Source organism: Agelaius tricolor, unplaced genomic scaffold (assembly GCF_023055355.1).
Source record: "Agelaius tricolor isolate 1412-34295 unplaced genomic scaffold, bAgeTri1.0.p SCAF_9, whole genome shotgun sequence".
NCBI classification, from domain to species: Eukaryota; Metazoa; Chordata; class Aves; order Passeriformes; family Icteridae; genus Agelaius; species Agelaius tricolor.
Genome location: NW_027269269.1, coordinates 36,139,141 through 36,153,048, shown reverse-complemented (window position 1 = coordinate 36,153,048; position 13,908 = coordinate 36,139,141). Strand labels below are relative to the sequence as shown.

The following is a 13,908-nucleotide window of genomic DNA, read 5'->3' as shown; positions in this document are numbered from 1 at the left end:
GCAGGACTCAGCACTTGGACTTAGTAAACTCCATCCCATTGGACTCTGCCCATCCATCCAACTGATCCAGGTCTCCCTACAGAGCCCTCCTACCTTCCAACAGATCAACCTATGCTTCCAGCTTGGTGTCATCTGCAAATTTACTAATGAAAGACACAATCGCCTCATCCATGTCATCAATAAGGATATTGAACAGATCTGGCCCCAGCACAGAGCCCTGAGGGACACCCCTGCTGGCTGCCCCCAGCTGGATGTGGCACCGTTCACCAGCACTCTCTGGGCCCAGCCATCCAGCCAGTTCCTAACCCAGCACAGAGTGCTCCTGTCCCAGCCCTGGGCTGCCAGCTTTTCCAGGAGTGTGCTGTGGGAGACAGCATCAAAGCCTTGCTGAAGTCCAGGTACACAACAACCAGAGCCTTTCCTGCATCCACCAGGTGGGTCACCTGGCCATAAAAGGAGTTCATCACATGTTGTTCCCACTGCTGCTCAGGGAGTGGAGTCCTTCCCCTTCTCCAGGGGGGAGACAGTTCTCCATGAACTGCACCAAACTGAGTCCGTCCCATGGGCAACAGTTCTCCATTAACTTCTCCAGCGTGGGTCACTTCCCCAGGATCAATTCTTTAGGGACAGGCTGCTTCAGCATGGTTCCCCCACAGGGTCACAAATCCTACCCGGAAACCTGCTCCAGCATGGGCTCCTGGAATGGGTGTGCAGGTCCCTGCCAGGAGCCTGTTCCAACACAGGCTTTCCACAGGGTCAAAGCCCTCTTTCAGCATCCATCTGCTCTGGTGTGCACCTCTTCCGTGGGCTGCAGGTGGAACTCTGGACTCCCATGGGTTGCATCTCCTTGGGCTGCACCATGGGCTGCAGGGGAATCTCAGTTCTGGGGTAACTCCTGCCCCTCCTTCTGCACTGACCTGGGTGTCTGCAGGCCTGTTCCTCTCACATCCTCAGCCTGCTCTTCTCTGGCCACAAGTACATCTGCACAGTAACTTTTTTCCTTCTTAAATACATTATCACAGAAGGCTGTGTTATCACAGGTCACTGTCACTGATGGGCTCAGACCTGGCCAGCTGTGGGTCAAGCCTGGAGCCAGCTGGGATTGGCTCTGTCAGACATGGGAGAAGCTTCTGGAACCTTCTCAGAGAAGCCACCCCTGCAGCAGCCTTGCTACCCAAAACCTGGGTGTGGAAACCAATACATTGTGCTCAAAATCTGAATATAAGACATTGCTCCCCATCGAGGTCCTTAATTGTTGCCTACACTGACTTCACTGTTCCTTCAGAAGCATAACTTAGTCACAACAATGATTTTATGCAGATGAAAAAAGGGACTATTAGCACTCAACAAAAAAGCTGATGTACTGTGATAAAACCAATGTACTGTCAGAATATGAGACTTGATATTTACAAGTGAAGAAAGCAAATTATGAATTTGTCTTACTTTTCTTTTCATAAATTTATTACTTCATCAAATTTTATTCCTTTTCTTTTTCTTCCCTTTAGCTATGGTTGTTCTGAGCAATTTGGAACCAAATACAACCTATGAAATCAAAGTAGCTGCTGTAAATGGAAAAGGGCAAGGAGAGTACAGCAAAATTGAGATCTTTCAGACCTTACCTGTCCGTGAGTAAAACTTGTGCTGTTAAATTATTATTTTTTTTTTATTATTATCTCTAGATTTGAATTATGATCCACTGTAGATAATTTTTCAGGTTTTTAATCCACTCTCCAGTGTATTATATCAGTTTTTTCATTGTGTCTCAGAAATCTTGTTTTGTTATTCCACCCTTTCAAGAAGTATGAGTGTACTTAAATTGGAGAATTCATCCCATTATCTTACATTTTTGAGATTCAGAAAAGCCTTTATTTGATATAATGGAGCATAAACCATGAGAGATACTAGAATAAGAAATTTTTCTCATTGTTAACACTCAGGGTATTATCCACATCTAAGAAGTGAATTGGCCATTTCTGGAGACATTTCTTCACCAAATTATGGTGCTATTGTTCTGCAATTATCAAGCATCAAATGAAAATCTTAAGCTATGGAAGAAATGATGAGAATAAATTGTTTTAACTATGACTACATGCAAATGAGAAATTCTATGAAACCAATTTTGTATTTGTACTAACTATAGGCTGGAGGTTCAGATTAAAATATTAAGGGCAAATGAAAAATATTTTCCTCAAATTATCTTTAAATAGAAACAACAGTAAATAAATTAAATAAATAGAGAAAAGAAAAGGAAAGGAACTACCAGATGGCAGTGTACAGTAATCAAACAGATATGCTGAAACACATCAGCAGCTACTGCCAGACCAGTCTGTCATAAATCTGCTGCAACAGAACTGTTTCCTGAATAGGGCATTACTCAGTGTAGCTAATACTGGGAATGAAAAATAAAAGTAATGTAACGACAAAAGAACACAAGATATTTCTGTGATATTAGATTATATTACATTATATTTCATATTATATTATATTATATTATATTATTTATATTATATTAATTATATTATATTATTTTATATTATATTACATCGCATTATACATTTCTTCTGTCCCAGAACAGTAACTTGACAGCTTTCAAATTTCTTTTTCATTGAAGCATATACATATTTCAAATATATTCCAGGACAGATGAGATAATTTCCTATTACTTCTATGTGCATACTTGATGGAAGAATGACAGAAACTGAAAGATATTATACATATATATCTCATAACATTATACATGTTATCTGATAGAAAGCTAGATAAGTTTTGTGTTGTGATCTAAGTTTATCCTTACTTTAATAAGTGCTAAACACAGTACAATTATTTCTAAAGGAACAGTATCTGTCTGGTTAAATGCACATTTACAGATATTTTGAAGATAAGACACTTCAGTATATGTTCATTTAGGATCTCTTTTTAAGAAAATGTAATGGGCATTGCATATAGAAAAAATAATCTGTGGGTTTTTGACTAGGAAAAAGTCTGAAAGTGGTCTTTAATCTTTGATTTCATGTTTAAGACTACCTTTATTTTCTTATTATAAATAAGACATTTGGTTTTAGATTTGAAAATATTTTTTACATTTACTCTTAATATTGACTTCTCTACATTGTTAATCTTAGATAACTTTTACTCTAATTTGACTTGGTACATTTATTGGAGAGTAAGTTTACTTTAAATTGAAAAACTGTATTGCAATTTAGACATCTGACAGAGGCTTAAAGGTAAGGCTTAAGTTATGGATGCTTACTTGTTAGAGAGTGTCTGGCTTGCTGAATTGATGACTAAATGATTTTGGAAGGAAATTCCATTTAAAAGTGTTGAAGTCAGTCTCAAAGATATGAATATTTCTTTCATACTTCACATAATTTTATTTCCTTGTATGAGGAATCTCCATTAGAACATACTTCAAGCACAGTATTTAACATTCTTATAAACGCTGTTTTGTAGTGCCTGGAATGGTCATATTGATTTTAAGATTTTGATAATGTTATTATAGACAAGTTCCTAGCTGTAATTTAGGAGTTATCTCACTGCTTATTTATTATTATTATTGTGTACTGTTTGTTTCCTTATTTAGGGGAGCCAAGCCCCCCTTCAATTCATGGACAACCAGAGAGTGGCAAGAGTTTTAAACTTAGCATAACTAAACAAGATGATGGAGGTGCCCCCATACTGGAATATATTGTCAAATACAGAAGTGTAAGTATTTCAGTTAATCAAAATAAGTGAAATTATGCTTGTAAATATCTGCTTTTAATGTAGAGAAAATTGTTGATATTATTTTAAATTTACCAAAGTGGTTTGCATTCCAGAAAATAATTTTAAAAAACAAGAAAAACCCCATATAGTATGTTTTCTCTTGGAACTAAGTTGCAGCTGCCAGCGTATAAAATAAAAATTGAAAAAAAAACCAGAAAGCACTCAGCTATTCCTAAAGGTATACTGAAAATTCATGTTATCAAGAAAATTATATTCTTTTTTGTTTGTATAGTTAAAGTGGGACATTCGTGTTCCCCTTTTGAGCATACAGTAAATTAGCAAACATTAAAATTACACATTTAAGGTTGTTTGAACAGCAAATTTTTAATCTATTATAAATGCATTTGCATTGATAGAAAGCTATATTGGAGTGCTCCATATTAATAGTAAATGACATTAATTAGCTTATCATGTTTATATATTTTATCTGCCTGAATTCCTAGTCTCATCTTGCAAAAGCCATTGGCACATTGTTGGGAATTTCATGAGTTTCAGGGCACACATCTGTTCTTAGACAGCCACTGGGCAGAGGTTTTTTGCATTCTGCCTTCTAGAAAGCTCTGTTTTGGTGTTCTTTCATCAAATCTGGCAAGTTTAGAAAACAGGATCTTCTGCAGTATAAAATATATTTTTAAAAAATCGTGTGAGTTTTTTATTATTATTAATAGTGTAGCTAAAATACATTTCCTGACATGCTGTGTTTAGAAGTGATTGTGTTGAAGAAGTAGCTGCAGAGCTGGCAAAAGTGATGTGTTTCATTCCAGTGTAAATTTTTAAAAAATATCCTTGTGCAGTACTTTTATTGAGTAGACCCAGAGTTTTACAGCAGAATTTCATGTCCATGAAGAGTCTAGAAAACTGGGAATGTAACACTGGATATCTAGGCATGTTAAATGGAAGGTAGTGAGGAATTTATTTATTCACAGAAAGAAGCCATTTTTGAGAAAGTGTTGGAATGTTACCAAAAGGAAAAGATAGTTACTGAATTTGTAATAGGTTTTTGTCACATTTCCTAATATTTACTATGATGTAACTTTTTGGTTATGGTCTAGGGATTATCCGAATGCTAAACCTGATATGTAAAACTATTCTCCTTTGCTAAATTTAACCAAAGAAGATTAATAGTGCAAATTAGTTGAGAAATATTTGGTAGCACTCTTAAGAGTAGTCTGGGGCAATGACCAGAAGTTATTCTGCTATCACTGATCCCTAAATCTTAATTGACCTTCTTAAATGACTTTCCATCCAGTGAGTGAATACAGTTGACATAAAAGTAATAGCAAAGAGGATGAGGGTAGTAAAATATGCAATACAAGATAAAAATGAAGTTTTGCAGGATTGAACTTCCTAGTGGGATAACAATGCCTTCAAGTATCTACCGCTGAGTACAAAATAAACAGTTTGGATACAATACATTCATGCAGCATATGGAATTTAATCTTTTTTATGATTAAAATAAGATAAATTCTTTTGGTTCTATCCCAAAAAGTTTTTGGAAATCTAATTTTGATCTTGTGTTTTTACTAAGGTACAATATTATAGTATAAAAGATTACTTTTTCTGTGCGGTGTTGGAAGGTAAATGTGCAGTTTAAGCAGTAACTGGAAACTTAAAAGGTTGAAGAATGCTTTTCCTTGGACCTCGAACTCCTTGAACTTCCAACTGAAAAAGCAATTTGACTAAATTAAAGGCCTTTCTACAACAAAAGAAGCAGAATATTTTTTGTGTGTTTTAATCAGCAAGAATGACTGCTATTTAAAGTTCATAATTATCTGTTGACTGCTTCTCTTCCATCTTCCCCATTGGCCATGTTTAATTAGCTTTCTTATAACTCTTGCCAGCCTCATTATTAGCACCTGGACCAATGTATTTGCTTGCATGTTTGAAGAGCATATTTGATAACAACCCATACATCAATGGCTTTTTCTTCAAAAAGTTAATTCAGCCATGTATAAGTTTTATACAGATTTTTTTTTTCAACTGGAGGAAGGACAGCCTTTAATATATTAAAGCAATATTACAGCCTGGTTGAGAGCAAACAGTAATTTTTTTCCTGGAAATCCAGTATTTAATTCTGTTGAATATTCCTTTCCTTGCACCAGTTTCTTGATATTATGGGCAGGAATTACTGTCTACAATCAGACTACAGCAGCTTGACATTTTCTTCTGTATTCCAGAGTGTTAGGTACTATGCAATTTTTATGATTAGCAACCTCAATTTTTTTCATGCTGTTGCACTAAGAAAGTTGAGACAGCCTGACAAAGCTTCACTGGTGGAGTCTGAGGCTGATGGCACACATTGACTTCAAACTTACCTTAGGAAAGAATAGGAAGGGAGAGATTAAAACAAGGGAAAATTGTTCCCCGGTAACCAGCTGGAAAGAGCAGTGATGGGAATTCTCTAGGGAAGCATCCTGTCTGGTGCCAGAGATGACAGCCAACCACACTTCTCAGAAGAACTCTTTAATATTCTTTTCATGGGGGCCAACTCAAACCTCCCTTTGGTTCTTCTGCTCATGGTGCTTCCAAAGTTGGTTGGGACACACATGATGATGTCCTGGCGTTTCACATCAGATGTGAAGCTTTATCCATGTAAATTATGGAAATGTGTACTGAGTTGGTAAGTGGCTGTTATCTGATGGGGCATTTACCAAGTACCAGAGTAATAAATTAAAATCAAGAGGAGAGTGTTGATGAGACAAGGAGGGCCAGGAGGAAGGAGCAGTTGGAATACAGGGGAGAGGCTGTCACAGCAGCCAGGACAGACAGACAAGAGAAAGGCAGGCCGCAAAGCAGCCTTTGGAAAGTATTGACACTGCTTAAGCTTACTTCATAATGCTTAAAAAGAAAGTTCTGAATAGGTGTCTTAACATTTCTATACTGCCAGGTCACAGAATGCCAGCAGTAAGCTACAAAAAAAAAGTGTGGTGAGGGGAAGAGGGTTGTTTTTGTTTTTTCCTGGCAGGGAAAATGTTAGGGAACATTTGGAATTAGAACAGAATAATAAAAATAATTCTCTTTTATGATTATGAACCTTTTGATAGAAGCAAGAAAAATTACTAAAGTGACTGGTTTTTACAGGCCTAAAGCTTGTTCACCTCTTTTTGACCTGTGGCAGGATTACTGTTAATTTTGGCAGATCAGAGTTGACAGTTTATGTGCTTTGCTCTGAAGCACGTTCTCTCTTTTTTGACTGTGTTGATGTGGGACATATTAACTTTGTTCCTTAATGGTGGGTTCTACAACAAATTTTGTAGATATAGAATACTTTAAAAGAGATTATTTCTCATTTACTCCCACTCTGAGATACCTACCAAGAAACAGGTAAATGCTTTTGCATCTCTAGGTTCCAGTCTACCTGCTGGATCCTCTGACTTTGTGTGTATTTTAACACCATGTACATTTTACCAGCTGTTTTGTGCTTGGTTCAGTATTTTCCCCTGTACTTTATTACCCTTATTACCAGACCTAGAAATCCCCAACCTGATGTAATTAATTCTTGCGAAGTCACTGCTTTAAATGATTAGATTTTCTTCTGAGAGGATTTCTTGATATTTTTCCTGCCAGCTTTCAAGACAGTTTAGTGTCTCCTGTCCATTTTTTCATCACAGGGACCACCATCATAAGTCTGTTTGAGCTGAGCTTTCAGCTTGACAATTTAGAGAGGATGGGGAATAAGGGAAGAGTTGAAGGGGATTAATCACTTTTTCTCACTTTTTATGAGATCCCAGAGAATGTGATTTAGGATACAATGTAGAATGACCATTAAATAGAGAGATGGTATTTTCCAGACTAGTAAACTGCTGCCTAAAAAATGAATTGGCTTTACTTCCACTGTTGTCAGGTGTGCCCTCAATTTTGAGAAGCAAGCCATGGTAGACTGGAGTTTACATTGTTTTGTTTAGTTTTTGGTTGTTTTTGTGGATTTATTTGTTTCAGTGGAGGTGGGTTTGTTTTTGTTTTTGTCAGGGTATTTAGGTGGTTAGGTTACAGCTGTCTTAAAAACCTAGCTCTTAGACCCTTCTTAAATAAATTTGGATGATGCTTATACTATGAAAAAAAAAAAAATGGAGCCAAAACTACATAAAGCCAATATATACACATTTAAGAAATAATGATGTGAGGATTTTATGTAGTTAATTTTTTTTGTGTGTGAATATAAGGCTGAGGAGTAATGGAAGTGGGCAGTGAAATCCCCAGAACTGCCAGTCACTAGCTAGGTTATCAGTGGCCTTGTGTAAAGGAGTATTTCTGCATAATATCAAACAAAATAAGATGTAAATAAAGGAACAGTTTCATCTCTGAGGTTGCAGATCCCATCACAATTTCTGTAAATGCGGATTTGTTGCTTGATATTAATGATTATTAAAGACATTTATGTTAATTCATCCCCCAACCTAGACTACTGTTTGTAATTTAGAAGTTTCATTCCTTTTGTTGTAGAACACTGTGCATATGTAGAGCTTTCTATAAATTTTAAGTATTAATAACAGAACAACCTAATAAGGTTCAAAGTGATCTGTTATGGTTCTCTCTTCTGCTCCTTAAGCTACAATTGAAAGTGTTCTACATTAAACAGGGATATTTTTTGGGAAGATTTACCTGGCAGACCCATGATTCGTGTTCTCATCCCTCTTTTTCCATTTCTACACTTGTAGTAAATCAAACATGGACACATTACTGAGCTATGCTTAGGGGAAAGTACTTGAAAATGCAATATAGCTGAAATAACAGCTATAATGAAGGACACAGAAGTTATTTTCCTTTTTTTTTTTGTTTGGTTTTTTGGGGTTTGTTTGGTTTGATTTGGTGGTTTTATTTTTGGGGTTTTTGGGGGGGTTTTGTTTGTTTGTTTGTTTTATTTTCCATCTTTATGAAGCTATAAGCAGTACTCTGGAAGATCTAATCTCTGTCTTTAGAACACACCTTGCTCTCCAGACACTTTATTTCTCTTCCTCCTAACTTGTGTTTGTCACTTTTCAAAAACTTTTCTGTCTTCGCACTCAGGTTTTGGACTTTGTTTCATTTGTCTCAATTCACCCATTTGGTTTCAGTTTCAACTAAAATTCTGGCATCTCTGTCATAGCATATGCATGACAGAGGTATCTTGTGATACTTCAGCTCATTCACTATTTTTCACCTTACCAAATTGTGGAACACCTGCCTTTCCCCTTGTTCTTCTGTCTGCAGAAGTGCAGCTTTATTACATTCATCACAAAGATTTTTGCACTTTTTTTTCAAAATATAATCAAATCTCTGTTTTCAATACTGTCTTTTTCTGCAGCAGCTGTGTTAGCTTGAATCTTTAGTTTCCAACTTTAGTATATTTTTTTGTCTTTCTATGTTTCTGAAACCCTTGGGAATTCCCTGGTATATTCACATGGCATCTGTGCACAATACTGAAATTATGTAGGGAACTTCTGATTCATGTTGATATTCTTTAAAATCTAGCTGTATTTATTGTAACTCCTCCCATACCTCACCAATTTCAACAGCCATTAAAGTACAGTGCTACATAACACTGCTATTCCTAATATCACTAAGGAGTATTTCCATATGCATTTTGCAATCAGTATTATAGCTCCTTCTATTTCAGCAGTGCTATGCAAAAATGTAGTTTATAAAAGGAGTTTAGTATAGTGGCAATGTGAGTGGATTCACTCAGGTGATTGCAATAGAAGGGATATGGGGAAAATATCCTTTACAGGAAATACTGCTTTCACTGTATGATGAACAAACTGGTTTTACTCCAGTGTATATAGGTTTTTTTTCATTGTTTTTAACTGACCTACCATTCTGATGTTTTTCATTAGTCTATCACTGCACCAGGTAGGAATTTTCACCTGGATGAAAATATTCCTGAAAACAGCTTTTGTTGGATTTTACTCATTCTCAGAACTATCACATGACAATACCAATGCTAATGCAGACAAAGCAAGAAAGTTTATGAAAAGGTGAAGTCAGTATGGAAAAACCCTCAGCCTCAGAGCTGATAACAAATAAATTATTGCACAATGCACACAAGGGAATTTAGTGTATCCTTTATTTTCTGTAGACTGGGGACAAATAAAAAGTAAGTCATAGAGAACATGATTGGTCCCTGAACTCTCTAAATTAGTTGCTATTTTCTCTGAAACCTGTATCAGTGAAGAGCAAGATGCTTCAGCAAAGAGCCTAACTATAAGCTGCTGAGTAGTGTGCAGCTAAGAAGTTACACTTGCAGGTATTATAAGTTTGTCTGGCTTTAAATTTTCCCATATGGTTTATACCCACTGATTGGGTCTGTGTTGCTGTAGTGGATGGATGGCCAGGACCTGCCTCTCAAGAGATATTTGAGCCATGTTATTGTACCTCAGTCTTGTATGGGTAGGATTGCATGGATTCTTGCTGACTATTATTGGTTGTCCTTTGAACAAGATTACTTTTTGTTTGACAATATATATTGTTTTATCCTTCTACCTGTTAATTATTGTGTAATTTCTATTTGTATAAATAATTAAATGTATTGTGCACTCAAAGTAGCGATTGCAAAGGTAAGAACTCCAGATTTATGAAATGCCAGAATTAAGTTTGCAATCTAAGTCCTCATTTGTTCTCGTTGTATAGATGTCTTAATTACCTGAACTAGGAGAAATTACGAGAATCCTTTTTTGTCTAGAACACCATCCTAAAGATTTTCATGTATCCTCTCACAGGTGCAGACATAGCACTTCATATTTTCTCAATGATGTTTATATTCTTCATACAACCTGGTTTGCAAAATGTTTCCATATTGCTACAATTAATGTATATTTTGTTAAATAACTAATGTGTGATATAAACACAGCTGGACTCATGAACAATTCAAGAATGGGTTTAATGGCAAGTTTATTTGAATGAATATTGATCAAAAGGTAATTGAAATGTCTGTATAAAATAAACTTCTTACATAATTTATTTTTAGCATTTTATTATATAAGTGATTAGCCTGCTGTTCTATAAAATAAAACCCAGTATTTGAGCAAAGAATAAATTGAAGCCAAAAAGTTTAAAAGGATTGACCACCAAATTCTCTAAATCCACATTGTGGAAACGGGATAAGGAGTAGTCAAAATTACAAAAGGCCTAAGTACTTAGAGCTCCAAAATTAGATTAGCGTTCATAACCTCTGTAAAGGAAGTTCCATATCTTTGTGCATCGTGTGCATACAGACTTTAAACAAATAATACAAGAGAATTGAAGAGAAAGAAGGGAAAATTGAAACAAATATTTTCTTCTTTACAGAAAGATAAGGAAGACCAGTGGCTAGAGAAAAAAGTACAGGGTAGTAGAGACCACATCATCTTAGAGCACCTTCAGTGGACCATGGGTTACGAAGTACAAATTACAGCTGCCAACAGACTGGGTTATTCTGAACCAACATTGTATGAATTCAGCATGCCACCAAAGCCCAACATTATTACAGGTAAGTTAATTTCATCATGTTTTCTCTCTATGAATTATTTCCAACTCAGGGTACACTGTGTATAGTTGAGCATAACGTAAGTGAAGTCTTGGACTGGAAAAACATGAGGTCCCAGATTTTATTATCAGTAAAAAAATTTATTCAGGACCCTTAAATGGGACCCTGTCTCCCACTTTTCTCTTAGTAATAAAGTAATTTTTAAGTATAGAAGAAACATTGATTCTTCAACCCTGTTAATGACACTCAACAAGAAATACCATATTTAAGATACACCTGCTTTTCAAGTTGCCTTGTACTGCCTGTTGTCTGGTTAAGCCAGTTATTTTCTAGAATTCTTCATTTAATTCCCATCTCTACATGTGCTTTTAGCTACACATGTAATAAAAGCATTTATTTTAGTGTCTGATGAGGTTAAGACTTCAAATAGTCTTGTTTAGATATTGTCTGAATGATTCACCCTAACATAGTGACCAAGCAGTCAGAGACTGATTTAGAACATTTGAAATCTATAGAAACTTTGTTCTTATTTTTAAGTCTGTAAATAGGAAGGTTTGAAATTCCATTCAAGAAAAACTGCATTTTAGTTAAGAGTGAGTGTATGAGTTTTAATACTTCCCAATATAAGGGGTTTTTTTTGATGCAACAATGAAAAATTGTTTAGTTAACAATAAACCTAAAATAAGGTATTTTCTGGAATATTATTAGTAATTTTAATTTTTTTAAAGAAAATTATATGAGGAAAATATTTTAAACTTTTAATTAAAGTTATGAACTACATCCTTAATAATTATTTCTAAATTGGATCATTATCATCATTACCACTTGAAAAATCAAGTTATAAATCCTCTAACATAGTATTTTCTGACTGCCGTTTTTCAAATTGTTAGTGTATTAGAATCAACAAAGAACTTGCCAAATAAATACAATGGCAAATATATTAAAATGTAAACCATATTAATACTTGTATTTCAATCTGAATACCTGACTAGCATTGATACAGTGCCAATGAGCTGGAATGAGTCATGAAAATTTTGAAATAACTGGCTATTTTTTTTCTTGTTTATTATAAGTTTCCTTCCAGTATATTTTCAGGAAATTTGTCTCACGATCTCTGCAACATGTTTGAGTATTCCATAGAAAATTTTAATATTGGAAGCATCCTTACCTTTTATTTATTGTGAAGAAAACACATTTGTAATTCATTCATAGACTCAGATCCAGTTCTAGTACAAGTATTTGTTTATGCACTTGAATTGAAGTAAAGTTGATTTGCATCTTGATTGAAATTCAGGGTCTCAATAGGTTCTGTGTACTTGTTTTTAAACAGGCAGGGCCTTGTGATTCCTATCATTCAGAAATAAAATTTCCTGTGATTGAAAAAGAAAAAGGGGAAAAAAATGTAGGGAAACTCATTGTCCTGAGGAAATGAAGATATCTGTCAAGTAGAAAAATAAGTAAAAACTTACTGATGGAAGGGATAAGCCACTTTTCAATTTTGCATATGTGAAAAAAAATTATTACTTCTTTTGCCATGAATTCCAACTTTAGCATTTTATAATTATGTAAACTAATCTGTACTATTGCCATAGCTGCTGTAGCGGAGAAAACTTAATTCTCCTCAGTAAATGATACCATAGGTGATCTCTAGACATTCAAGTAAAAAGTAGCTTAGTTAATTTATTTTCAGAAGAAAGATAGAACATTTCTCTCTAAAAAGAGTTTTATAGGTGCTTAGGGGCTTTTTCCTTTCAATGCTCTCCCATAACCTCTAAGTACTTGTAAGAACTCTGTTACACTATTTAACTTCAAGTCTTCTTTATATGAATCATTACTGCAATTATGATTGTGGAACTAATTAGTTTCCTTGACAACTGTTTTTTCAAAGCCTGAAAAAGAGTGTGAAATTCCCATCATAAGAACATTCTGTAGGCGATTTTTTAAAGTATGTCAAAAGACATTTAGAATCAGTGGAACATTAGTCTTCATGAGTCAGCATGATTATCTTGTTTTGAAATGACATAATATTATTACTATGATATAACATTAGATACATATATACATAATGCTGCAAAAATATGAGTTTAATCTATTAAAATGTAATAGAGTTTATGTATAAAATGCTTAAGTTTGAGCAGAAATATTCTTTCTGATGTCAGTTAATGCTGATGATGCACTATTTGTTTGAGGCTTTGGCATCAACAGCTAGGCATCTACAGATAAATTTTAAACAGGACATAGGCAACAAGATTGAAACTGGGTAGACTTTTGGATGAAATCTTCATCATTTGTCCTGTGCTCTCTCAGTAGCTACAGTAAGTGAGGTTTCCTTTCATATTATTGATGTAATTAGTAGAAAAGCCTCTAAGACTCCTGAAGGTGTTCATCTGTATTTGCCCAAATTTGTGGCACTTCAGCTGGAGTGTTTGTGTCTGATCCTAAATTTAAAGAGAAATAAATCTGCAGACCCTATGTATGCAATCTCATGAATATTACTTATCCCAAGCATATCTTGTTGGTTAACTACAAATAACATAACACCCTGGTGAAGTGTAGCAAGCTAATGCAATAAATCAGGGAGGTTGAAGCAAGACTGAAGGGAGATGGAAGCAAGGACATGTTGGCTGTCCTTCAGTGGGTGCTTAGTAGGGAAATAGGAGTAGTCACAAGAACTAAAACCCTGCTTCTAAATTCTGCAGAAGGAG

The 13,908-nt window shown here is 35.1% G+C and overlaps 1 protein-coding gene across 2 annotated transcripts in view; it reads left to right on the top strand.

Annotated features, from left to right (window-relative positions):
• NCAM2 (neural cell adhesion molecule 2) overlaps positions 1 to 13,908 on the top strand; it is a 273,942-nt gene that overhangs the window by 225,143 nt on the left and 34,891 nt on the right. For both annotated transcript variants that reach the window (XM_071433665.1, XM_071433666.1), the window contains exons 13-15: positions 1,506 to 1,625; positions 3,581 to 3,702; positions 11,026 to 11,206. In XM_071433665.1, the coding sequence (XP_071289766.1) occupies positions 1,506 to 1,625; positions 3,581 to 3,702; positions 11,026 to 11,206 (423 nt within the window). The remainder of the gene's footprint in view (positions 1 to 1,505; positions 1,626 to 3,580; positions 3,703 to 11,025; positions 11,207 to 13,908) is intronic.